The 24,200-nt window shown below is 40.0% G+C and overlaps 1 protein-coding gene across 3 annotated transcripts in view; it reads right to left on the reverse strand.

Moving 5' to 3' along the window:
* Positions 1-785: 785 nt before the first annotated feature.
* Positions 786-24,200, reverse strand: part of CDK5RAP1 (CDK5 regulatory subunit associated protein 1) — a 35,839-nt gene continuing 12,424 nt past the window's right edge. For all 3 annotated transcript variants that reach the window (XM_069546917.1, XM_069546918.1, XM_069546919.1), the window contains 7 exons: positions 23,611-23,841; positions 22,467-22,564; positions 21,787-21,842; positions 15,494-15,624; positions 11,719-11,868; positions 7,346-7,486; positions 786-1,047 (listed from right to left, as the gene is read on the reverse strand). In XM_069546917.1, the coding sequence (XP_069403018.1) occupies positions 967-1,047; positions 7,346-7,486; positions 11,719-11,868; positions 15,494-15,624; positions 21,787-21,842; positions 22,467-22,564; positions 23,611-23,841 (888 nt within the window). In that variant the 3' untranslated portion in view covers positions 786-966. The remainder of the gene's footprint in view (positions 1,048-7,345; positions 7,487-11,718; positions 11,869-15,493; positions 15,625-21,786; positions 21,843-22,466; positions 22,565-23,610; positions 23,842-24,200) is intronic.

The raw sequence follows: 24,200 nt of genomic DNA on the forward strand, positions 1-24,200 counted from the left end.
GTATTATTATCCCATGTCACATGAGAAAATCAAGGCACAGATAAATAATAAAATAACTACTCAAGTTCACACAACTCTGAAGCAATGGAGCAGGAACTTAGACCAAAGTCCTTCTGACTCCAAATATTCTATGCCACCATATTTTGGATTTTTCCACATGATCCCCACAGAATAACATAATCTTGGCAGATTAAGGAGCCAATAATGACACCTCAGAGCCTACTAGAAGGTAATGATGTTTTCTAAACTCCAAATGCTGTCAGTGAAAGTGAAGTCACTCAGTCGTGTCCAACTCTTTGCGACCCCATGGACTGCAGCCTATCAGGCTCCTCCGTCCATGGGATTCTCCTGGCAAGAATACTGGAGTGGGTTGCCATTTCCTTCTCCAGGGGATGTTCCCAACCCAGGGATCGAACCCAGGTCTCCCACATTGAAGGCAGACGCTTTACCCTCTGAGCCACAAGGGAAACCCCTGAAGGCAAAGAATAACCTGGCAAGCTTTAAAAAAAAAAAAGGGTCCATGAGGGAATTTCTCAGGTAAAATAAAGTGAGGAGATAGGTAGCTGAGTCAATGTTATCAAATCAAAATGCTAGAAAGATCTAGAGTAGGTTTTCCTAAGCAAATGGTTCTCTCCACCTTCCCTGGCCCTTTAGTCTCCAATTCCTAGGGTACATGAGAGAAAACCAGAGAAGTGTTACAGTCCACAATAGAAAGTGAGTTGGGAAACTAGGGAAAATCTCAGAGACACTCACCAAGGCAAAAATGAAGCAAAAGTAGATAAAAATGAACTACTTTAGGTAAATTTAATGACTGTAAAAGCTGTTCACAAAGCAGCAAAGAAATGCATCTTCCATTTCATAGAAAGTTGCTTCACCACTTGAGGCTTGGCTCCAAAGCTTCGTCTTTCATTAGTGACCAGTCATATTTCTCTTCCTGCCAGAAAGGACTGACGCCAACCACTCAGGTCAGCAATATGCTGTGGAGTCCTTTAGAGTGGTCTTGCAGAGAACATGTCCTTTAAGTGTCTGAGAACTGGCTGAGGTGATCTGAAAGAAAACCAATCAGAAGAAAGCAAGGTAACTGGGACTGAACTACAGGGACTTAATATGAATGGTCCAAAGGAGAGGCCACCAAATGGAATCTAATGGGAGATGACAGCCCAGCATCTCAAGACTGTACGGCTCCTCTATGCCTCCAGGGACGTCCGATACAATACTAATGCATATAATTTAAGAAGTCCAAAATAGGTCAGTTCCAAACAGCCACTACTCCCTTTTCTCTTGGGAGATGGTCTTCCCCAGAGGCAACCATAAGGTTCATGTACGAGCTGCCTAACACAGACATGCGTGCGTGGTAAGTCACTTCAGTCATGTCTGACTCTGCAACCCTATGAACTGCCAAGGTCCTCTGTCCATGGGATTCTCCAGGCAAGAACACCGGAGTGGGTTGTCATGTCCTCCTCCAGGGGATCTTCCAGACCCAGGGATCAAACCCAAGTCTCTTGTACCTCCTGCATTGGCAGATGGGTTCTTTATCACTAGTGCCACCTGGGAAGCCCACAACAGACGCTGCCCTCCCAACCCAAGGCAACTGTGATCCAGGCTGTACCAGTCAAACACCTTCCTAAGACATTTATTGTGTCAAGATGCGTTACTACGAACAAAGCTAGTGTACGTGATGAATTCCAGTTGAGCTATTTCAAATCCTAAACGACGATGCTGTTAAAAAGTGCTGCATTCAATATGCCAGCAAATTTGGAAAACTAAAAGTTCAGTTTTCATTCCAATCCCGAAGACGTGCAATGCCAAAGAATGTTCAAACTACTGTACAATAGCACTCATTTCACATGCTAGCAAGGTAATGCTCAAAATTCTTCAAGCTAGGCTTCAGCAGTATATGAACCATGAACTTCCAGATGTTCAAGCTGGATTTAGAAAAGGAACCAGAGGAACAGGGATCCAGAGATCAAATTGCCAACATCTGCTGGATCATGGAAAAAGCAAGGGAGTTCCAGAAAAACATCTATTTCTGCTTTATTGACTATGCCAAAGCCTTTGACTGTGTGGATCACAATAAACTGGAAAATTCTGAAAGAGATGGGAATACCAGACCACCTGACCTGCCTCTTGAGAAACATGTATGCAGGTCAGGAAGCAACAGTTAGAACTGGACATGGAACAACAGACTGGTTCCAAATAGGGAAAGGAGTAGGTCAAGACTATATATTGTCACCCTGCTTATTTAACTTATATGCAGAGTACACCATGAGAAACGCTGGGCTGGATGAAGCACAAGCTGGAATCAAGATTGCCAGGAATAACCTCAGATATGCAGATGACACCACCTATATGGCAGAAAGTGAAGAAGAACTAAAGAGCCTCTTGATGAAAGCGAAAGAGGAAAGTGAAAAACTTGGCTTAATGCTCAACATTCAGAAAACAAAGATCATGGCTTCCAGTCCCATAACTTCATGGCAAACAGAAGGGGAAACCATGGAAACAGTGACAGACTTCATTTTTTTGGCTCCAAAATCACTGCAGATGGTGATTGCAGCCATGAAATTATAAGACTCTTACTCCTTGGGAGAAAAGTTATGACCAACCTAGACAGCATATTAAAAAGCAGAGATGTTACTTTGCCAACAAAAGTCCGTCTAGTCAAGGCTATGGTTTTTCCAGTGGTCATGTATGGATGTGAGAGTTGGACTATGAAGGAAGCTGAGAGCCGAAGAATTGATGCTTTTGAACTGTGGTGTTGGGAGAAGACTCTTGAGAGTCTTGGACTTCAAGGAGACCCAACCAGTCCATCCTAAAGGAAATCAGTCTTGAATATTCATTGGAAGGGCTGATGTTGAAGCTGAAACTCCAATACTTTGGCCACCTGATGCGAACAGCTGACTCATTTGAAAAGACCCTGATGCCGGGAAAGATTGAAGGTGGGAGGAGAAGGGGAAGACAGAGGGCCAGATGGTTGGATGCCGTCACTGACTCCATGGACATGAGTTTGAATAAACTCCCGGAGTTGGTGATGGCCAGGGAGGCCTCGTGTACTGCAGTCCATGGGGTCGCAAAGAGTTGGACATGACTGAGTGACTGAACTGAGCTGATGAAGACAAAATGGCTAATGCCCAAAGAGTGACAAGAGCAAGGTAGAGGGAAGTTGCTTTCAGCACTAGTGAGCTTTTCAAGGAGGTGACATTTAAGAGAATTTGGAAGGTTTAAAAGAAGGCAGCCAGGCAAAAATCAAGACTCTCCTAAGTGACACAGCATTTTCAAAGTCCCTAACACTAGAACTAAGTCTGAGAGGCAAAAAAAGAGGCCACCAAGACTAGAGGAAAGAGAATAAAAAGAGGACAGAGGACATGAGGTTGGAAAGGTAGCTGGGAAAGACCATAAAAGGCCTTGGACACCCTGTGGCTCCAATGAGAACCCACTGGAGGGCTTAAGCAAATGAGTGAGTGATCTGATTTAGAAAGATCAAACTGATTGCTATGGGGCAGGAAGACTAGAGGAGGGCAAGAATGAAAGCAGGAATACTAAGCCTCTGAAATACTCAGGTACTGTTGGTGGGAGTGCAAAATGTTATAATCATTTTGGTTCTTTCTATTATATATATCCAGTTTCCCAGCAATTCCAAACCATATACCCCATAGAAATGCACTATAACACATACATAGCAGCTCTATTTGTAATAGCTCCAAACTGGAAAACAACCAAAATGGCCATCAAAAGTACAATATATAAATTGTGGTATATTCATATAATATGGATAAATATTATCATAGATGAACTGCACAATATCCATGTTATCAAAGATCAACACTGTATGATTCAATTTTATATCAAAAATAAGCAAAACTGAACTGTGGTATTAAAGATTAGGATGGAGGGAAGAAGAATATGGTAGGAACATGAGGGGGGTTTTGGTGGTTCTGAAAATGTTGTTTTTTGACTCAGGAGGCAGTCACACAGGTAGGGTCACTTTGTGATGATTCATCAAGTATTAAGTACACTTTTGAGCAATTTTCTACATTTATGATATGCTTTAATAAAATAATTCACTTTCAAAATACAGAAACAAGAAAACTTATGAAAAGGCTGCTCCAATCTAAGCTAACCAAGATGACAGCTTAGAGAAAGAAAGAGATCCAAGATACATTCCATAGGTAGAGCTGAAACAGATGAACTACTGAAGGGGAGTACAAGAAAATAAATATCTAGAATGATTCCTACATATTTGGTTTTAGCAACTGAGTGGTGCTATTTGCTGAGATGGAAGAGGCTTCAAAAGAAGAAAATTGCAGGAAAGTGGGAAGAATTCATTCTATTTTGGCCACATTAAGTTTAGGACACAAGAGAGAAAGAAGAAAAATGCAAATCTGGAGAGGATGTGAAGGGATGGAAGCAAAAAGCACAAGCAGCAGTGTGACAGAAGATGCAGACACTTCCTACACAGCCCACATGAGCAGACAGCAGGGACAGGCGGAGATGCGCCTGAGTGGGTGCAAACAACGAGGAGACAGTGAGATGTCACGCGACTGCATCTATTTTCTCTATACAAGATGAGACAAAGACATCAGCTGAGACTAGAATTTAAAGACATGAGTGAAGATTTAGGGAGAATGAAAAGTTCAGTTCAGTTCAGTTGCTCAGTTGTGTCCGACTCTTGTGACCCCATGAACCGCAGCACAGCAGGCCCCCCTGTCCATCATCAACTCCCGGAGTCCACCCAAATCCATGTCCATTGAGTCGGTGATGCCATCCAGCCATCTCATCCTCTGTCATCCCCTTCTCCTCCTGCCCCCAATCCCTCCCAGCATCAGGGTCTTTTCAAATGAGTCAGATCTTCGCATCAGGTGGCCAAAGTATTAAGAGTTTCAGCTTCAAAATCAGTCCTACCAATGAACACCCAGGACTGATCTCCTTTAGGATGGACTGGTTGGATCTCTTTGCAGTCCAAGGGACTCTCAAGAGTCTTCTCCAACACCACAGTTCAAAAGTATCAATTCTTCAGCGCTCAGCTTTCTTTACAGTCCAACTCTCACATCCATACATGACCACTGGAAAAACCATAGCCTTGACTAGACGGACCTTTGTTGGCAAAGTAATGTTTCTGCTTTTTAACATGCTGTCTAAGTTGGTCATAACTGTCCTTCCAAAAAGTAAGCATCTTTTAATTTCACGGCTGCAATCACCATCTGCAGTGATTTACTGGGAAAATACTGTAAAATTAGGATTTCAGGGCCATGCTGAGCATTCAATTTGAACTTTATGGCATAAATGTGAGCTGAGTGCAGTTGGTTTCTGTGAAGAGACTGTTTCTTGTCCCCCAACAGTTCTCCTCTTCCTCCTCAGTAACAGAATTTCCCATTTTTAACTGGGCACGTGGTCATTCAGAATGAAGACCATACTTCTCAACTTCTTTGCAGCCTTTTTGTGCAACTTCTGCAAAGTGTCTTGAAAGGAAAAGGGCAGGCCCTTCACCTCTCTTCTTCCTGCTTCCTACAAGCTAGGATATGGACATGGTTGCTGCAACAGCCATCTTGAATCATAAGATAACCTTGAGAATGGAGGCCACACAGAGAAGAGCAAAAGACAGAAGCAGGTGAGACCCTTGGCGATCATGGAGCCATCACAATCACCAGTCCTGGACCTTCCATATATCTAGATTTTTATGAGAAAGAGAACCTCTGCTTATTTAAGCCAGTGTATTCTGAGTTTTCAGTCACCATCATCGGACCTAACCTATGTCATACAGATTAACTGGGTGCTCTTCCCCAACAATATTCAGCTGTTTTCACACAGATACAAAGTAAGCAAATAACCATTTTCACCAAGGTTGGAGTCTAGCCAAATAAGCACCACACAAGAAAGGGCAACAAGAAAACGGAATTTATGAGGAAATGGTTCTAGTACAGCCCAGAGACTTTCTCAGTGGAAAAAGATGAGAACAGCAGATACGAGTGCAGAAACAGCCAACAGACCCCTGGTTCCACAGTTTCTCCTTTATTTTGCTCCCTCCACTAAATCTTACTTGTCGGGTTTATTACGTCACTTTGGAACAACAACAAAACAGTCCCAAGTCTCACCTTTCTGTCTTTCTTGACAAATGGAATTTTTCCATTTTACAGAAGAATATCATACTAACATTATAACCCAATGCACTAACCTCATCCCTTTTATCAAGTGGCCTTTATTGATAGTAGAAAGAGAATAGGAAGAGGTATGAAAAATCAACTGAAAATCAAAGAAGCAAAAATTCAGAAGATGAAGAAAACAAGACAGTGTCAAAAAGAAAGAACGAACAAGTGGAAAAGCCTATGAGAGACTGCTTCCACATCAATCAGGTTGCTACCTAGTAGGAATTCCTCCCCTGAGGAAACCTTTAGGCAATGCGGAAAGTAAGACAATCCCCTGTCCGAACAAGGCCAGAAAGGAATGAGATCACAGAAGTCCCCAACCTACAAAATCACTGATTTTGTCAGATGGACAGAACAGACAAGTTCTGAGTGCTGGTAAAATTTCCAGGCCAATCTACAGAAGTTACACACCAAGGAAATGAGACTCCGTCTGCTGCATACCATGAACCACGGCTCCTATGATGATTCAAGCGGGAAGTGAAGTAACAAGGACGGAAGAGTAGAGGGTGACAGGGCAGAGAATATAACTCTGAACGACATCAGTAGAAGAATCAGCCTCTTGCCACCTGTCTTTTGCAGATGCTTCAGAGATCAGTGTTGGAAAAGCACTTGTGCTCCTGCCCACCTCATCAGCACATGTCCTGCCAGCCTCTGGCACTGGGGCAAAGTGGACACGAGGGAAAAAAGGGAAGATGGCAGTGGCAGACCTGCGGTAGTACGAGAAGGAAAAGAAGAGAGAAGGAATTCAGGAAGGGGGAATATCTTCAGTGAAACGAGAGGGAAAAATCCCACAGCCATTCAGCTAGACCCACAGTCCACGGAAGGGATGCAGGAAACTTGTAGGTCAGGAACATCTGGGGCATCAGAGACCTCAAAGGAATGCTCATCTCTGCCAGAAAGAACTATCAACTCACATAAGAACTCACTCTTCCTGGCCTCTCTCCAGCAGAAAACTACTTGCTACTGTTATTCCAACCTCACTAAATTCCCAGAAATAATCCTTTCAGGGCATTAGTGAAGAGGATAAAACAGAAGGCCTAGGAGTAGTCTAAAATTTAATTCAAGTGCCCTTGCATTGGTGGGGTTGAGAAGAGATTTGTATCTTACTAAAGCATTTCTCCAGGAAAAAAACTTCATTCCCTCAAATTATCCAATCCAACTCCCATTTCACAGCACAAGTCAAAAGCACAAAAAGAACTCCTTACCTTCACCAGCACATAGTCCCCAGGCTGAGCTCGGACCCTGAGCCCAGAGTCAGTGGCATCCTCCATCTCTACGTCAGCAAAGATCACCTTAAGGTTTCCATCATTTCGGCCACACAGGTCAGTAGCAGAGCGTTTACTGGGCTGCAAAAGAACAGAGGAGAGGTTATGAATTTGTCAGTCACCAGCTCTTGGTCTGTCTCAGATCCCCAGAGGTCTGAGCCACAGAGCACTCTTTAACCAAGGCATCAGCTAAGACTAAGTGCTTCACCGCTGCTTTACCAACAAGGTCAGTAAGTGGCACATGACAGAAACTCAATAAAGTTCTGCTGACAATATGTCAATATAATAAATGACTCGATCAACGAGTCTTTGATTACAGAATTACCTTTCACAGGAATGAACCTCCAACAGGCTTGATGCCAATGGCATATGGGTGATATAATCAGTAAAATGACTCTCACTTCACAGAATCTCAAAGCAATCACTCAAGAATGTTCTCGGGTTGTCTGGCCTAGGTTACCTGTCTCAGTGAATGGAAGACTGGAAGCCAGAGCATCCATTCTAACATGTAAACGACTGGGCCAGGAAAATAATAAAATCAGTATGCAGTATGCAGTTCTGGGTATTAATTCCCAGAACATACACAAGCCTTTCTCTTCCAGTCATGAGGAAGTGACAGGAACGAAATTCATCCTCAGGCCTTAAATAACCAGGAAATTGGACAAAATATACGAAAAACCTATTTTCTGATATTGGACAACAGACTGTGGAAAACTATGATCTCCAAGAAAAGGAAAACAAACGGAGAGAATCACCCCTGCATTATCTACCAGAAGACACGTGCCAGACCAGAGAATGCAAAGCTGGGATACCTCAGGCAGAACATGGCAGTTTGCTCTGAACTGAGGGAAAATGGACCAAAGTCCAGGGAACCTGCAATAGCTGGAAATTGTAGAGCACATTCTAGAGAAGAGGGGCTGAAAATCCATGAAGTCAGACAAAGAATTGGTTCGCTGAGAACTGTTTAGCTCCCAGATCTCACACTGGGCTGGGAATCATTTGATCTGGGAACAAATAGTCCTCATTGATTCCCTGGGACACACAGCGGTGAAGAATCCACAGCCACACCTAACACTAAGGCCAAACTTTTCCAAGAATAAAAACACTTTTCTGGCAAAGATTAAAAACAAACCTTAAAAGGATCAAACAAAACCACGAGTAATGAAACTGCGTATTAAAACAAAGCCCAACACAAATCCCAGACATTCAAAAATAATGTCCAACAACACAATGTCCAACATCCAATCAAAAATCACTAGATATGCCCAGAAGCAGGAAAATGTGACTCATAATCAAGAAAAAAGTCAATGAAGCAGACCTAGAAATGATGGCAATGATGGGATTATCACAAGATATTAAACCAACTATTATAATTCAGTTCAAATACTAAGTTTCAAAAGAAAACAAGAACACAGGAGAAAAATACTAGATGTTTTTTAAAAAACCAAATGTAACTTATACAGATGAAATATACAACATCTCAATGTATTAATTCAATACATAATAGCAAATGAGACACTGTCAAAGAATAACAAAACTGAAGACAGAATAATAGAAACTGAATTATTCAAAGTGAAGCACAGATATTAAAAAAAAAAAAAGACAGAAAAAAAATCTGAACAGCCTCAGTGACCTAGGACACAATATCAAGTGGTTGGATATATGGGTGATTGGAGGGGAGAAGAAAGGGGAGGGGGTGGGAGAAAGCAGGAGGGGTACAGAAAAATATCTGAAGAGTAATAAATGAAAATCTTCCAAATCTAATGAAAAGTATAAACCCACAAATTATGTAGCCTTGATATATTCCAAACAAAACACAAACAAAGCCATGCCAAAACACAATCGTTGTGACCCCATGGACTGTAGCCCACCAGGCTCCTCCGCCCATGGGATTCTCCAGGCAAGAATACTGGAGTGGGTTGCCATTTCCTTCAGAGGATCTTCCCGACCCAGGGATCGAACCCAAGTCTCCCGCATTGCAGGCAGATGCTTTAACCTCTGAGCCACCAGGGAAGCCCCCATTAAATTTCTAAAAAGTGATAAAATGACAACACAACATGTGATATTGAACTGAATCTTCTTATAAATGACAGTTCTTAGATAAGTGGAGAAACTTAAGTGGGGGTCTAAGGACTGGATGGTAATAATCTAACAAGCTTAATTTTCTGACTCTAATGGTTGTACTATAGCTATTCAGAAGAATGCTCCTGTTAACACAAAATAAACACTTTAACGTTTGGAGAGCTGGGGGCATCAGAGCAACTTATTCTCAAATGTTTCAAAGAAAAAAGTTCTTTGTACTATAATGCTACTTTTCTGCAAGGTTTGTGATGGCCTTACAATAATTTTTTTTAAAGAGACAGCATTCATGTTCGATTTGAATAAACCAACTATGAACGTTTATAAGACAAAGAGGGAAACTGGAACACTGACTAGATGTTTGAAAATAATAAGAAACTACTGTTGGGACTTCCCTGGTGGTCGAGTAGCTAAGACTCTACACTTCCTATGCAGGGATTCCGGCTTCAATCCCTGGTCAGGGAACTAGATCCCATACGCTGCAACTAAGAGTTCACATGTCACAACAAAGATCAAAGACTCCTTGTGCTGCAACCAAGAATCTCTCATGCCACTAAAAAAAGACCCAACATGCCAGAACAAAGATTGAAGATCCCAACTGAGTCCCCGTGCAGCCAACTTGATTAATTAAATTTTATAAATAAAATAAAGACCAAAAAACAAACCTTGTTTTGGCTGAAACAATTACCATGTGCTCTCCATGGGGCCAATAAAGTCATGGACAAAGATCAGAAACCTCTGAGTACTTATTCATTCAATCAAAAGGCAAGTACACTATTCTGTACCAGATCTTGTATGAGGAGAGCTGGGGATATAGTAAGACCTAATTCCTACTGGACAAAATGAGGATTGCCAATAGACACGTTCATGTACAGAGATCTTCAAGAATCATAGCTGATATCCTAAATAGCAAAGCACTTATCAAGGCAAACACTTTGGGGATATTTCACCAGCTCAGTATCATCAACCAACAGCAACTGCTGGACCAGACCATAGGAAGATTCCTAGCCCAAGCTGAGCGGATCAGACTCCCTCTCCTGGAAATCTGAATTGGAGCTGAAAAACACAATGTTGGTCTGTGAACAGCTGGAACTATATAACATGAAACACAGGGCTGCTGTACTCTGCCACACAGATGAAGAATCAGGAAAAGCTGACCTGAGGAGAAGAGAAGAAAGTCTGAGCCTCAGGGGCTTCCCAATACCGTCCCATCCAGACACCTGGCAGTATTCTTACCCTTGGGCTCCAAAATATACTCCTGAAGTCTTACAACAAAGCAGAATTACTTTTGGCTTGAACAAATTTTCCAGTTACTCATTACTGGAGAGTCTTAACAAACACAAATACCAAGCAACTGGTGATTCTGAAGCTGCCATATCCTAAGGTATGGAGCAGGACTCTCTCAACTCAGAACTTGTGAGGAGTCACAGAAAGGGTGCTGCCTCTCTCCTTCCCCTTCTCTTCAAGAGCTGAAACATGCAGCTTCACAGAAGGTCAGGTTTCCTAACACCCCTTATCCTAACTGTTTAGTGCTCGAAATGATGGCTAGATTCCCAAGCTTGACCATGGAAGACTACAGAAGCCCAAACTTTCTGAAACACAGTATATTTCTAAGATAGTGTGATTTTTTAAAGGACTGAAAACAGACAATAAAATTGATTCTCAAAATACACACGATACTGCTTCTAGAAAGATGGAGCACAAAAACTTTTCCCCAATCCTTCCACTAAATAGAAAAATGTCCTTCGGGAATGAAGAAGAAATCAACATTCCAAGAAGAAGGAAAACGAAGAGAATCTACTACGAGAATGTCTAAAGGAAATTCTCTAAGCAAAAAGGAAACAATAAAAGAAGGAACCTGGAACAACAGGAAGAAACAAAAAACCAGTAATATGATAACTTGCTAAGAAAATCCCAAGGAACCTACCCAAAAAACTCCTAGGACTACTGAGTTCAGCAAGATCGTGGGCTACAAAAATCAATTATTTTAAAACAAAAAATCAATTATTTCTACATACTAACAGTGAACACATAGACATCCAAAATGAAAAATACAATAGCAATTACAATAGCTTAAAAAAAAAATGTATAAATCTAACAAAACATGTATAGGACCTATATGCTGAAAACTTCAAAAACTGATAGGATAAATCAAAGATCTAAATAAAGGGAGATACACTGTGCTCTAAAAAACAAAAAACAAACAAAAAATACACATATACACATAGCCTCACCCCCTCCACCAGCACCAGCTGGGTACAACCCACAAAGGATTTGTTGGCTTTTGTTGCTTCTTCTCTGAAGACAGTGATAAGTTCCTCCAAACGCCTTAATTTTACTTCTTCTGGAATATCATCCTTCAGCCTGTGATATGCCCGTGTCTTCTATTTGAAAAAAGAGAGACAGAGGTCACCAAGGACTTGTAGAATCCATTTTTAAGACAGACATGCTCATCCAATCTGCAATTTACATATACATGTACAGGAACTCAAGCCACACCGCAACAGTTCTCTAGTTCAGAGACCTTCTAAGAGAAAAAGGTAACTGCAATAGAGTCACACTTTTACAAGAGTTAAACTCTAAATTTAGCACATGAAAATCACAGACTCAAAATTGTTCTTGATGCTTTTATAGCACACATATATTAAATAATTCATGTACAGATTTCTGAGCAGCAGTTTTATAAAGACACAAGATCCAAAGCAAGTAAATGTTTATCGTAAGTAAAAGTTATGACCAACCTAGATAGCATATTGAAAAGCAGAGACATTACTTTGCCAACAAAGGTCCGTCTAGTCAAGGCTATGGTTTTTCCAGTGGTCATGTATGGATGTGAGAGTTGGACTGTGAAGAAAGCTGAGTGCTGAAGAATTGATGCTTTTGAACTGTGGTGATGGAGAAGACTCTTGAGAGTCCCTTCGACTGCAAGGAGACCCAACCAGTCCATCCTAAAGGAGTTCAGCCCTGGGTGTTCTTTGGAAGGAATGATGCTAAAGCTGAAACTCTAGTACTTTGGCCACCTCATGTGAAGAGTTGACTCATTGGAAAAGACTCTGATGCTGGGAGGGGTTGGGGGCAGGAGGAAAAGTGGACGATAGAGGATGAGATGGCTGGATGGCATCACTGACTCAATGGACGTGAGTTTGAGTGAACTCCGGGAGTTGGTGATGGACGGGGAGGCCCAGTGTACTGCGATTCACGGGTTCACAAAGAGTTGGACACGACTGAGCAACTGGACTGAACTGACCTGAACCCGTGAAATAAACTGTGGTTTATCTACACAATGGAATATTACAAAACTGTGAAAAAGAATGAGATAGCTCTGTATATATAGATATGATTGCTCTCCAAAATATACTCTGAACAGAAATAAGCAAGGTACAGATGATCATGTATAGCAAGTTTGCTATAGAAAGGATACATATAAATATACTTATAAATACATGAAATATCTCTGGAAGGTTACACAATAAGTTGCTAAGAGCAGTTGCCTTCAGAGAAGGAACTGAAAAACCAGGCAATCTAGGCAGAAAAAACAACTACTTTGCACTGCACACTATTTTGATGTTTTGAATTCTATACCATGCACATGTATTACCTAGTCAAAAAATAAAATTTATCCCTGAAAAACTTTTAAATCATCCAAAATCATAGTGTACATACATCTTTATATATAAATATATACATACACACGTTTATACATATCTTTATTAACACAAGCTCATAACAGAGCTGGAAAACCACAGAACTAAACAAAAGAGGAAAGTCTATACACCAGAGTCTGGACATTTAAACCAATCTGCCTAACTCTAATCCTCTAAGAGAACTACCAAATCCAGAGGGAAATGAAGAATGGGTAGAGAATTCTAAAACAGAATTATTTTACAGAGCTTACTCTAATTCTGTCTTATTACTAACAACAATAATTTACCTCTGCTGTGCACTCAACTAGTATATAGCACTATTTTAAGTGCTTTATATTTAATTGAGCTAATATATTACTTCAAAATAATCTGATAAGGTTGGTATTAATGTTATTCCCTTTCACAGATGAAGAAAGCAAAGACTTTTTCCAAGGTCACATAGCTATTAAATGGGAGAGGCACAATTCAACTGTTTGTTCTTACCCACTATGCTACTTGATGAAGTCTCTATGACTTTCACTCTAATCTAGGAATTGTTCAATAGATTCCAAAATCAACATTCATAAGCAGTGCCCATAGGACATGCTTCCACCACACACTGAAAACTCATTTCCAACTCTAGAGTTAAAGAGAAATTTCTCTTGCATATTTGTGACATCCACAGAAATGAAGCAAATTGGAAGCCAACAGCTCCTCCGATGCTTTATCCCTGAAACAATTCTGTAAGAGGCATCAATACACACACTGGCCCACTTACACTGTCTATAGAACACTTGGCTGCTGTTGCTGCTGCTAAGTCACTTCAGTCGTGTCCGACTCTGTGCAACCCCATAGACGGCAGCCCACCAGGCTCCCCCGTCCCTGGGATTCTCCAGGCAAGAACACTGGAGTGGGTTGCCATTTCCTTCTCCAATGCATGAAGGTGAAAGTGAAGTCACTCAGTGGTGTCCAACTCTTAGTGACCCCATGGACTGCAGCCCACCAAGCTCCTCCATCCATGGGATTTTCCAGGCAAGAGTGCTGGAGTCGGGGTGCCATTGCCTTCTCCGAGAACACTTGGCAGTGGGCTTTAAAAGACATGAATTAGCTTGGTTGATGAGAGACAGCTGAGTGACATTCATAGCTCAATCATTCATCAGACAGCTTTTCCCTGGCCATGGAAGCCCCTGAGTCTCCAGCCCAAACACAAACCAAGTGACCCCTGAGGTGACTGGGAAGATGATAAGTGACCCAAGCAATTCATTCCTGCTATCAAGAAAACAGCAGGCAACCAAGACTATTCCTCTCTGCAAGAAATACGCATCACTTGCCCTTTTCTTTCTCATCTCCTGCTTTGTTTTCCTGGGAATTGTTTTATAAGAGAAACTCTAAAGCAGATATCAGTGTGTTCACTTGGCCTAGAAAAATGGAAATTAAAAATGGCTGAGGATGAGACTTCCCTGGTGGTCCAGTGGTTAAGAATCCTCCCTGCAATGCAAGGGACATGGGTTCGATCCCTGGTCAGAGAACTAAGATCCCACACACCACAGAGCAACTAAGCCTGAGTGCCACAACTAGAGAGTTCATGTTCCGCAACCAAGACCCCATGTGCCACAACCAAGACCTAACGCAACCAAGTACATAAATACTAATAAATATTTATTTTAATGGCTGAGTACGGCTGGAAGGGCAAGAAGGAGCTTCCATAAAACAAATCACATCTCTAGGCCAAAAAAGAAGTTCTGCATGTTAGTAAAGGATTTGCAGTTTCTTTTAAAGAGAACGGCGTCCCTCCTTGCACTTTCAAATTCTAAACAATAATTTTAAATATTCTAATAAAGGGTGGACTCAGTGATAAAGAATCTGCCTGCCAATACAAGAGACACAGGTTCAATCCCTGATCCAAAAGATCCCCCATGACACGAGACAACTAAGCCCATGTGTCACAGCTACTGAGCCTGTGCTCTGGAACCCGGGAGCTGCAACTACTAAAGCCCAAACCCTCTAGAGTCCATGCTATACAGTGAGAAGCCTGTGCACAGCGACCAGAGGGCAGACTCTGCTCGCCACAACTACAGAAACACCTGTGCAGCAACAAAGACCCAGCACAGCCAAAAATTAATTAACCAATTAATTTTTTAAAATATTCTAATGATGAGAAATACTAGCAAAAGCAGTTGTTTTTCATCTCAAATTGCTGGACTGTGTAAAAGAGTAAATAGGTTTATTAGAAAAAAAAAAATAATGAATGGTAAGATCCCTGTGGTTTCTCAAGAAAAGCCTTGCTGTCACTTTCTTTTCTTCCAGCAGTTCACAATCAATCAGAAACTGGTCAGGAATGATGTCTCAGAATTGGAAAGAGCTCCTCCCCCCATCCGGGACTCACCTGTCTCATGCTGTAGGCAAAGAGGAAGCCTATGTTGTACCGAACTTCCCGAAGCAAAGACACTGTCTGAAGGTGATCCTCCTCCGTCTCACCACAAAAGCCAGCAATGAAATCACTGCTGAGGCTCACACCTGGGACACACAACAAAGGACAGCATGTCACTGCTGCTTACCTTCCAGAGGCCGTTGGCACTGGAGATCTCAGAGGGAGGGCTCGCGACTATACAGCCTTCCCGGAGCTATTTAACCCGTGTGCAAGTGAAACAGAACCATCAATACAGAGAGAGGAGGGACATGTGTGCTCACTGACAAGATTCCCATGCCAAAGCCTGGCTTCTCAGTCTACATTCCCCTCAGCTTCATATTAGAAAAGGCATTTTTCACTTCAAACATGGGATTGAGGGACAGGGACACAGTAGGAGTCCATATTTTCAAATCTGTCCTGTTTTACATTTTTTTTTAATCTTCTATTTTATCTTGGGGCATAGCTGACTTATGACATTGTCAGTTTTAGGTGTACAGTAAAGTGATTCAGTTACACACTTACATATATCTACTCTAGTTCAGACTGTTTTCTGACATGGGTTATTACACAATATTGAGATCACTGTGCTCTAATAGAGTGGATCCTTGTTGCTATCTGTTTTATATATAGTAGTAAACTGATCTGTTGATCCCAAACTTTTAGCATAGCCCTCCCCAACACTTTTCTTCTTTGGTAAACGTAAGTTTGTTTTCAGAGTCTGTGAGTCTGTTTCTGTTTCATGAGCTCATCTGTGTCACCATTTTCGATTCCACATATAAGCGATACCATGTATTTGTCTTTGTCTCTCTGACTTACTTCACTTTAGTATGGTAATCTCTCAGACTATCCACGATGCTGCAAATGGCATTATTTCATCTTTTTTATGGCAGAGTAATATTCCACAGTGTGTGTGTACCACATCTTCAGCCATTCCTCTATCAAGGAATGAGACATTTAGGGTGCTTCCGTATCTTGACTATTATAAATAGGGCTGCAATGAACACTGGGATGCACTTATCTTTTCGGATTATGTTTTTTTTCCAAATATATGCCACAAGTGGGATTGCTAGATCATATGATAGTTCTATACCTAGTTTTTGAAGGAACCTCCATACTGTTCTCCATAGTAGTTACACCAATTTCCATTCCCATCAACAGTTTAGGAGGGTTTCCTCTTCTCCACACTCTCTCCAAGATTCACTGTTTGAAGACTTTTTGATGATGGCCATTCTGACTGGTGTTAAGGCAATACCTCATTGTAGTTTCCCTCTGCATTTCTCTAATAATTAGCGATGTTTGAGCATCTTTTAAATGCTTTCTGGCCATTTGTATGTCTTCTTTAGAAAAATATCTATTTATGTATTCTACCCATTTTCTGACTAGGCTGTTTGTTTTTTGATACTGAGCTGCACAAGCTGTTTGGCCATTGTGGAGATTAATCCCCTCTTGGCCGCTTCATTTGCAAATATTTTCTTCCATCCTGTGGGTTGCCTTTTTGTTTTGTTTATGGTTTCCTTTGCTGTGCAAAGGCTTCTAAGTTTAACTAGGTCTCATTTGTTTATTTTTTATTTTATTTTCATTACTCTAGGAGGTAGATGCAAAAAGCAGTCCTGTGGGAATTCCCTGGCAGTCCAGTGGTTAGAACTTGGTGCTTTCACTGTCATAGCCCAGGTTCAACCCCTGACTGGGAAACTAAGACCCCGCAGGCCAAGCAGTATGCAAAAAAAAAAAAAAAAAAAAAACATATTGCTGTGATTTATATCACAGAGTGTTCTGCCTATGTTTTCCTCGAAAAGTTTTATAGTATCTGGTCTTACATTTAGATCTTTAAACCATTTTTAGTTTATTTTTGTGTATGGTGTTAGAGAATGTCCTAATTTCATTCTTTTACATTAGCTGGTGCAAAAGTAACTGCAGTTTTTGAATTTGCCATCTGACATGAATACATTCTGTATAAATGTGGATGTTACATATAATTCTAATGTACATTCTTGCTTTATGTTTTTTGGGCTAATGACATTACTTTATATTATTTTTTATTTTTTTAGACTTAAAAAAGTATATTTATATAAAAGTTTATATAAAACTTTATATTTTAAAAAATATAAAAATATATTTTTAAAATAATTAAATTTTTTTAATTTAAATAAATTTTAAATAAGTTTTTTAAATGTATTTATATTTTTATTTTAAATTTTTATATTACATAAAAATTTTATATTTATATAAAAGTTTATATTTATTTTAGACTATGGAAATGATGTTAGACAAAAAAAACAAATTCGAGCAATTTTCTTATTTGAGTTCAAAATGGCTCATAAACCAGGATAGACAACTCACAACATCAACAACACATTTGGCCCAGGAACTGCTAACAAATGTACAAAGGAGTGGGGGTTATGAAGTTTTGCATAGGAGATGAGAGCGTTGAAGATGAGAAACATAGTGGCAGGCCACCAGAAGTTGACAACGACAACTGAAGCTGATCCTCTTACAACTTCACGAGAAGTTGCTGAGGAACTCAACACTGACTGGTCTATGGTTATTCAGCATTTGAAGCAAATCGGAAAGGTGAAAAAGTTCGACAGGTGGGTGCTTCACGAGCTGACCTGAAATTAAAAAACCATTGTTCTGAAGTATTGTCTTCTCTTATTCTACACAACAATGACAAACCATTTCTTGATCAGACTGTGATGTGTGACAAAAAGTGGATTGTATACAACAAGAAATGACCAGCTCAGTGGCTGGATCAAAAGGAAGCTCCAAAGCACTTCCCAAAGCCAAACTTGCACCAAAAAAAGTCATGGTCACTGTTTGGTGGTCTGCTGCCAATCTGATTCACTACAACTTTCTAAACCCCAGCAAAATCATTACATCTAAGTATGCTCAGCAAATCGATGAGATGCACCAAAAACTGCAATACCTACAGCCGGTATTGGTCAACAGAATGGGCCCGATTCTTCTCCGCAAGAAAACCTAAGTACATATGAGACAACTAACACTTCAGAAGTTGTGCTACAAAGTTTTGCCTCATCTGCCATATTCATGTGACCTCTCGCCAAACAACTACCACTTCTTCAAGCATCTTGACAACTTTGCAGAGAAAACATTTCCAAAACCAACAGGAGGCAGAAAATGCTTTCTAAGAGTTCGTCAAATCCTAAAGCACTGATTTTTATGCTATAGGAACAAAGAAACACCTTGTTGGCAAGAATGTGTTGACTGTAATGGTTCCTAATATACATGTGTCTGAGCCTAGTTATGATTTAAAATTCAGTTTATACTAACTTAACATATAGTTGTCCAGTATTCCCAGAAACATTTATTGAAGAAGTTGTCTTTTCTCCACTGTATATTCTTGCCTCCTTTGTCATACATTAACTGACGAAAGGTATGCGGGTCTATTTTGGAGTTTTCTATTCTGTTCCATTGATCTATTATTTCTGTTTTTGTGCCAGTACCATACTGTTTTGATGACTGTAGCTTTGTAGTATGGTCTAAAGCCAGGGAGCCTGATTCCTCCAGCTCTGTTTTTCTTTCTCAGGATTGATTTGGCTATTTGAGGTCTTTCTGTTTCCAAATTAATTTTAAAACTATTTGTTCTAGTTCTGTGAAAAATGTCATTGGTAATTTGATAGAGATTGCACTTTTGATAGGGATTGTACTGAATCCGCAGATCACCTTGGGTAGTAGTTGTTTTGACAATACTATTCTTCCAATCTAAGAACATGGTGTATCTTTCCAACTGTTGGTATCACTTCAACTTCTCTCATCAATGTTTTACGCTTTTCAGAGTACAGGTCTTTTGCCTCCTTATGTAGGTTTATTCCTAAGTATTTTCCTCTTTCGATACAGTGGTAAATGAAATTGTTTCTTTAGTTTCTCTTGCTATCTTTTTGTTCTTAGTGTATAGATATGCAAGAGATTTCTGTATATTAATTCTGTATCCTGCAACTTCACCAAATTCACTGATAAGCTCTAGTAGTTTTCTGGTAGCATCTTTAGGATTCTTATATATAGTATCATGTCATCTGCAAACAGTGACAGTTTTACTTCTTTTCCAATCTGGATTTCTTCTTTTTCCATCTCTGAGTGCCATGGCTAGGACTTTCAAAACTATGTCGAATAAAAGTGTTTTGTTCCTGATCTTAGAGGAAATGCTTCCAGCTTTTCACTCTTGAGTATCACGTTAGTTCTGGGTTTGTCATATATGCCTTTGTTATGTTGAGGTAGGTTCTCTCTATGCCCACTTTCTGGAGAGTTTTTATCATAATAGCTGCTTCAATTTTGTCAAAAGCTTTTTTTCACATCTATTGACATAATATGATTTTACTCTTCAATTTGTGTGGTGTTTCACACTGATTTGCAGATATTGAAAAATCCTCGCATCCCTGGGATAAATCCCGTTTTACCATGGTATATGATCCTTTCAATGTATTACTAGATTCAGTTTGCTCTTATTTTACTGATGATTTCTGCATCTATGTTTGTCAGTGATATTGGCCTATAATTTTCTTTTCTGGTGGTGTCTTTTCTTCTCTGGTTTTGATATCAGGGTGATGGTGGCCTCATAGAATGAGTTTGGGCACATTCCTTCCTCTGCAATTTTTGCACTAGTTTCAGAAGGATAGGTGTTAATTCTTCTCTTAAATGTGTGATAAAATTCATCTGTGGAGCCATCTGGTCCTGGACTTTAGTTGGAAGTTTTTTAATCTCAGTTCAATTTCACTACTTAGGACTGATCTGTTTATATTTTCTTTCTCTCTGGTTCAGTCTTGGAAGATTTTACCTTTCTAAGAATGTGTCCATTTCTTCTAGGCTGTCCATTTTATTGGTATACAGTTGCTTAAAGAAATCTCCTATGATCCTTTCTATCTCTGTGGTGTTAGCTACAACTTATCCTTTTTCATTTCTATTTTTTTTATGAGCTCTTTCCCTTGTTTCCTTGGTAAGTCTCGTTAAAGGTTTATCAATTTTGTTTATCTTTTCAAAGAACCAGCTTTTAGTTTCATTGGTCCTTTCTACTGCTTTCTTTGTCTCTATTTCATTTATTTCTGCTCTGATCTTTATGATTTCTTTCCTTCTAACTTTGGGTCTTGTTTGTTCTTCCTTCTCTAGCTGCTTTTGGTATAAGGTTAGGTTATTTTATTGAGATTTTTCTTACTTCTTGAGGTAAGATTGCATTGGTGCAAACCCCCCTCAGGATTGCTTTTGCTGCGTCCCACAGATTTCGGATCATCATGTTTTCATCTTCATTTGTCTCCAGGAATTTTCTGATTTCCTCTTTGATTTCTTTGGTGATCCACTGGTTGTTTAGTAACACTGTTTAGCCTCCACATGTTTGGGTTTTTTACAATTTTTTTCTTGTAGCTGATTTCTAATTTCATAGAGTTATGGCTAAAAAAGATGCCTGATATGATTTCAATTTTCTTAAATTTACTGAGGTTTGCTTTGTGGCCCAGCATGTGATCTATCATGCAGAACTTTTTGAGTACCTCATACAAACATATACTTTTGAAATGAAACACAACATTCCCAAACACTAATTATCCCAATAATCCAATAAGGTGAGTACTATTAATTCCACATTATAGAAGAGGAAACTGCAGCCCAGAGAATCTCCACACTATCCTGTCCCACCCAAATGGAAGTTTTGGTGCAAAACACATTACAGTACTTAGAAATTTGTAAAACAATGTAGACACTGTCAACAAATCTAAAAAACTACAGAGTAAAAGGGATATCCAACAAGGACCTACTGTATAGCACATACAACTGCTCAATGTTCTTGGCAGCCTGGATGGGATGGGTTTGAGGGAGAATAGATATATATATACATATTGCTGAATCCTTCGCTGTTCACCAGAAACTACCACAAACAACACTGCTAACTGGCTATACCCCAAAACAAAACAGAAGTTAAAAAAAAAAAAAGATATCAATTGCTCCCAAATCAGAACTAATTTAGACCATAACTTTGCTGCTACCGAGCAGAAACAAGGTCTGTCTCATATTCGGAAACATAAAGACTCTAGAAAAGGAATCTCTTTAGTTTGAGGCCACAAGCTAATCCACATCTCTGAGTATTTCTAGCAAGACCAAGATATTTGGTCAGAAAGAAGTAAGAGAAAGAGACAAATGAAGAACAGTAAAAGAAGTGTTGAAGGTAACACCATGTACTACCACAAGTGTTGCCTATATCCAGACAAAAAGACTGGGGGTCACTGGTAAAGTAACACGCCCAGCAAAATATGTCTCTTAAAATGTACCTGGGATAGACTCTCTGATATGCTGAATTAATTCCACATAAGCTTCTCTTGAATACCTGCAATAAAAAAACAAAAAGCTCAAATGAACCAATCTTCTTTAAATGAATGCTATAAGAAGATAACACTATGAATTACCTCACTTAATCACTTTACATTCACACAGGACAGTACAAGAGTAAGTTAAAATATCCTAAAGAGCCCTGCAGATCCAAATCCTATACTGTAACCTAATCCAGAGCCTATAAAATTTTAATTCAAGAACTTAATTTTAAATAGCCATTTTTATTTAACTAAGAAATGAAGACAAATGAATACTTAATGTTTCTAAGATTCTTTGCCAATGTGGAATACAAGGTAAATCACTAGTTTACACAGTGTGTCATCTGTCACTTTCTCCTTTCGGTCTTATCATTGCTATACTATTTCCAAAGTAAGTAATAGAAGCTATAAAGATTAAAAATCTCAGTGTGCCACACAGTAGGTGCTTAGTAAGACACATGCTAAACAAATGAGTGATCCAATCCTCAGAACAAAGCAAGTTATAAAGTCCATCAGTTTACTCATGTAATAAATCTTTACTGAGCAGCTACCATGTGCCACACACTATCCTAGGTTGTTAGACACTGCTTGGTCCTTAAACATGGATTGGTATAGAACGCCCCTCCCCAAGCAAATCTGACCCCCTCCGCATGGCCTCCAATACACGGCTGCTTCCACTCTGGGCTGGTAGGTGGATCTGTTTACAGATATTGTCCCTCTCATGAATCAGTTGCAGAACCTGGTCAAACAGAACACATTAAAGGTCATCAAAATCTCACCAAAGAATCTTGCAGAAAGGAATATCACTCCCACTGTTTCTCCACCAAGACTAATTTTTAAGAATTAAGAGGCTGACAAAACCAAATATATAAACCACCCAAATTCTTTACTTTTGCTCAAGCCATGTTCCGTCTGTCCCAGACATTTCACCTGATGGTATCTCTCTACTTTTACTACTTTTAAAGAGCGAAGAAAGCAAGCAGAGGTCAGATTCAGGTCACGAGGCTATACAGGGACGGTGCCAACACAGACCAGAAGGGAAAAAGAGCATTTGTCTCACCTAGCTTATAAACTAATTAGCCCCTTTAAAAGATACCATCAAGAAACTAAAACTAGGAGAAAATACTTGAAAAAATTTACTGACAAATGATTCGTACCAAGAATACATAAAGAACATTCACAACTCAATAAGACAAATATTTCAGAGGGGAAAAAGTAGGGGTGGGGCCAAAAGGCAGACATTTCACCAAAACAAAAAACTTGCCCAACAACTCAAAGCAGGCAGTGATTATTAACCATTTTACAAATGAAGATGACAAGCTGAAAAAGTCATCTCTACTGGTAAAGAGTTAGTGACAGACAGGGAAGCCTGGTGTGCTGCCGCCTGCAAAGAGTCGGACAAGACTGAGCAACTGAACTGAACTGGCAAAGCAGTGGAAAAGAGCCAGGACTGAACTCACCTCTGTCTGAGGCCAAAGTCTAAATTGTTTTCTGCTGCATCACATTGCCTCCCTACCTGTCCTTCCCACACCATCTTGTAATAAAACCTCTCTCTGCACAGCCCTCATGGTCCACTGACGGTCTCAGTATCAATCCTACACCTTCCTCCACCTTAGTGGACTTCAAATCTTTCCATAAGGGGGTAGATTCCGAGGGCAATACAGTAACATACCTCAGGATCCCCTGACCTCTGAGGACAGATGCCTCTGCCACACCCTACTGGCTCCAGCCTTCATGCTTAGGGATACTGATGTCAAGCTGGTACAGTAAACTCTCAATACTTACCTCATCAGGAAAGTCCTTAGGGTGGGGAGAGGTGAAACGAATCCTCATTTCAGGATCTATTCTGGACACCTGATCCAGAAGGTGAGCAAAACGAAGGCCTCCTTGCTTGGCTTTATAGTTGGTGGAAAAGCCACGGCTGAGATTGGTAGACACTGCATTGTTGAACTGGACCTCTGAATTGTCCCGAAAACTATTAACATTCTGACCAAGGAGTGTCACTTCTTTCAGCCCCTGAAAAAGGAAAAATAAATATATTGGAAGCAATTTTAAAACTTGTTTGGCGGCGTTATGCCAAATCTCCAACTAAAGTTAGCTAAACCTGCCAAGAGTCATCCATAAATATACTCCCTCTTTAACTCAATAATTTCATCTTGGGCATCATGTCCAAAGAACTGAACTTCAGGATAAAACCATATGTAAAAACCTTCAAAGCATTTTTAAAAATAGCAAAAAAGCTGGATGCACACCCAATATTCAAAAATAACAGCTAATTTATAACACCAAAAATCAAATGATGATACCATTCTGTCCTTTGAATGTTATATAATCATTATCTATGCAGTATTCTTGCCAAAAATATTTAGTCTAAA

The sequence above is a fragment of the Ovis canadensis genome, chromosome 13, assembly GCF_042477335.2.
Source record: "Ovis canadensis isolate MfBH-ARS-UI-01 breed Bighorn chromosome 13, ARS-UI_OviCan_v2, whole genome shotgun sequence".
NCBI classification, from domain to species: domain Eukaryota; kingdom Metazoa; phylum Chordata; class Mammalia; order Artiodactyla; family Bovidae; genus Ovis; species Ovis canadensis.